Source organism: Cyprinodon variegatus, unplaced genomic scaffold (genome assembly GCF_000732505.1).
Source record: "Cyprinodon variegatus isolate N-32 unplaced genomic scaffold, C_variegatus-1.0 Scaffold1320, whole genome shotgun sequence".
NCBI classification, from domain to species: Eukaryota; Metazoa; Chordata; class Actinopteri; order Cyprinodontiformes; family Cyprinodontidae; genus Cyprinodon; species Cyprinodon variegatus.
The window spans coordinates 48,823-50,554 of record NW_015151773.1 but is presented as its reverse complement, the minus strand read 5'-3'; the positions used below and the strand labels follow the sequence as shown (position 1 = coordinate 50,554).

Genomic DNA, 1,732 nt, shown 5'->3' with positions numbered 1-1,732 from the left:
GGGGCCGCCTGTGGAGCTGTTTGACAGTTGCCTTTTGTATCTATGCTTCTTTTTCTATGTCGGCTTCTGTCTCCTTGAACCCCAGTCGGCCTCAGCAGATGGCAGCTCACACTGAGACCAGTTCTGCTGGAGGTTTCTTCCTGTTCAAAGGGAGTTTTTCCTCTCCACTGTCACTACAAGCATGCTTAGTGTGAGGGATTGCTGAAGAGTCAATGAGTTGATGCAATCAACTGGTTTTCCTTTAATAGAAAACTTTGAATAATTCTGACTGGATGATCTGGTGAACTGGAAAGTGCATCTATGGATATGTTGTTTGTATACCTGGAGCGTGTAACAAAGACAATTTTCCCCTGGGATCATTAAAGTATTTCTGATTCGGATTCTGGTCTTCCTGTCCTGTCCATCTTAGGGTGGTCATTCTGTCCTGTCCTTTCCTGCCCGTGTTAAGGTGGTCTTCCCATCCTGTCCTGTTCTCTCCGTCTTAAGGTTGTCTTTCTGTCCTGCCCATCTGAAGGTTGTCTTTCTGTCCTGCCAGTCTTAATGTGGTCTATCTGTCCTCTGTCCTGTAGGAGCAGTATCCGGCCCTGTGGAGGCTCATGGAGCAGCGGTCTCTGCTGCTCTTCATCCATGAATTCACCAGGAGGGTTCGCCTTTCAGCAGCTTTCATATCCAGACTGATCCACTTGCTGCAGGAGCTTCCTTTAAATCAGGTCAGAGGGGAACGACAGCATGAAAACCGTCTGTCTGCTTTTTCCTCCTTCCTGTTGTGCCACCAGGTAGAGCTCAGATGTCTACAGCAACAGACAGAAAATGGTCCTTATTAAAGTGGATGTCCTAATAAACGTAGATCTATATCCAGTAGAATCTGTAGACAGTGGATAAGATGATCCCCACAAACCAACAGAGTCCAACTTGTGATCTCTGCTGCCCTGCCAGCATAGATTAGGATAAATAAATACATGTGTGTTCATATATGGATATAGACGGGTAAACTCACACTAACTTCATTGGACATGAAAATTCAGTCTGAGAATGAATGTTTTCTAGTTTCTAAAGCTCCATCAGATCATTACTCCGAATGTTTTTCTCTAAATAGTTTAGATTGAATAGCTACAATAACTTCACCTTTCCGCCACATTTTAGATTCCAGCCATCACTGTTTTCACCACAGTCCTCATAAATGGCCGATCTGAACTTTCAGTCTCTACAGACGAATATAGGCAGCAGGAAATCCCTGAGCCGGTTTGATTCCCACAGCTACTAGCGCCCAGTTAGCTTAGCTAGCCCAGCAGCCAGACTGGTCTGTCAGAGGAATCCTGATCAGATGAAGGTTTGAGGTGTAAATGAAATCTAATCAACAGGTAATGATTGACGTTAGCCGCAGATCCCGCTTCATGTCGCTGGCCTGAACCTGGGACTCTAACCACTCTAACACCTATTAGAAGCACCAGAAATAAAAGCTTTAGAATTATTAGAGTCAGAAAAAATGAAACTAAATAATGTTGTGGAGTATTTTGTGTAAAGATGATTGTGTGAGAATGTGGAGTACCGACGAGGAATCAAAGGTGGCTCTGATCCCCCCCACTGTGGAGGCCACCCTGGGGGGGTTAGTAGTTGTTGGTGGGGCTGATCCCTCTCACTGTGGAGGCCACCTGGGGGGGGTTAGTAGTTGTTGGTGGGGCTGATCCCTCCCACTGTGGAGGCCACCCTGGGGGGTTAGTAGTTTTTGGGG

The 1,732-nt window shown here is 46.1% G+C and overlaps 1 protein-coding gene across 1 annotated transcript in view; it reads left to right on the top strand.

The window, feature by feature from the left end:
* The window catches only part of ccdc142 (coiled-coil domain containing 142), a 21,252-nt gene that overhangs the window by 7,816 nt on the left and 11,704 nt on the right, over positions 1-1,732 (top strand). Inside the window, exon 4 of the mRNA XM_015402210.1 lies at positions 570-710. Coding sequence (XP_015257696.1) covers positions 570-710 — 141 coding nt within the window. The remainder of the gene's footprint in view (positions 1-569; positions 711-1,732) is intronic.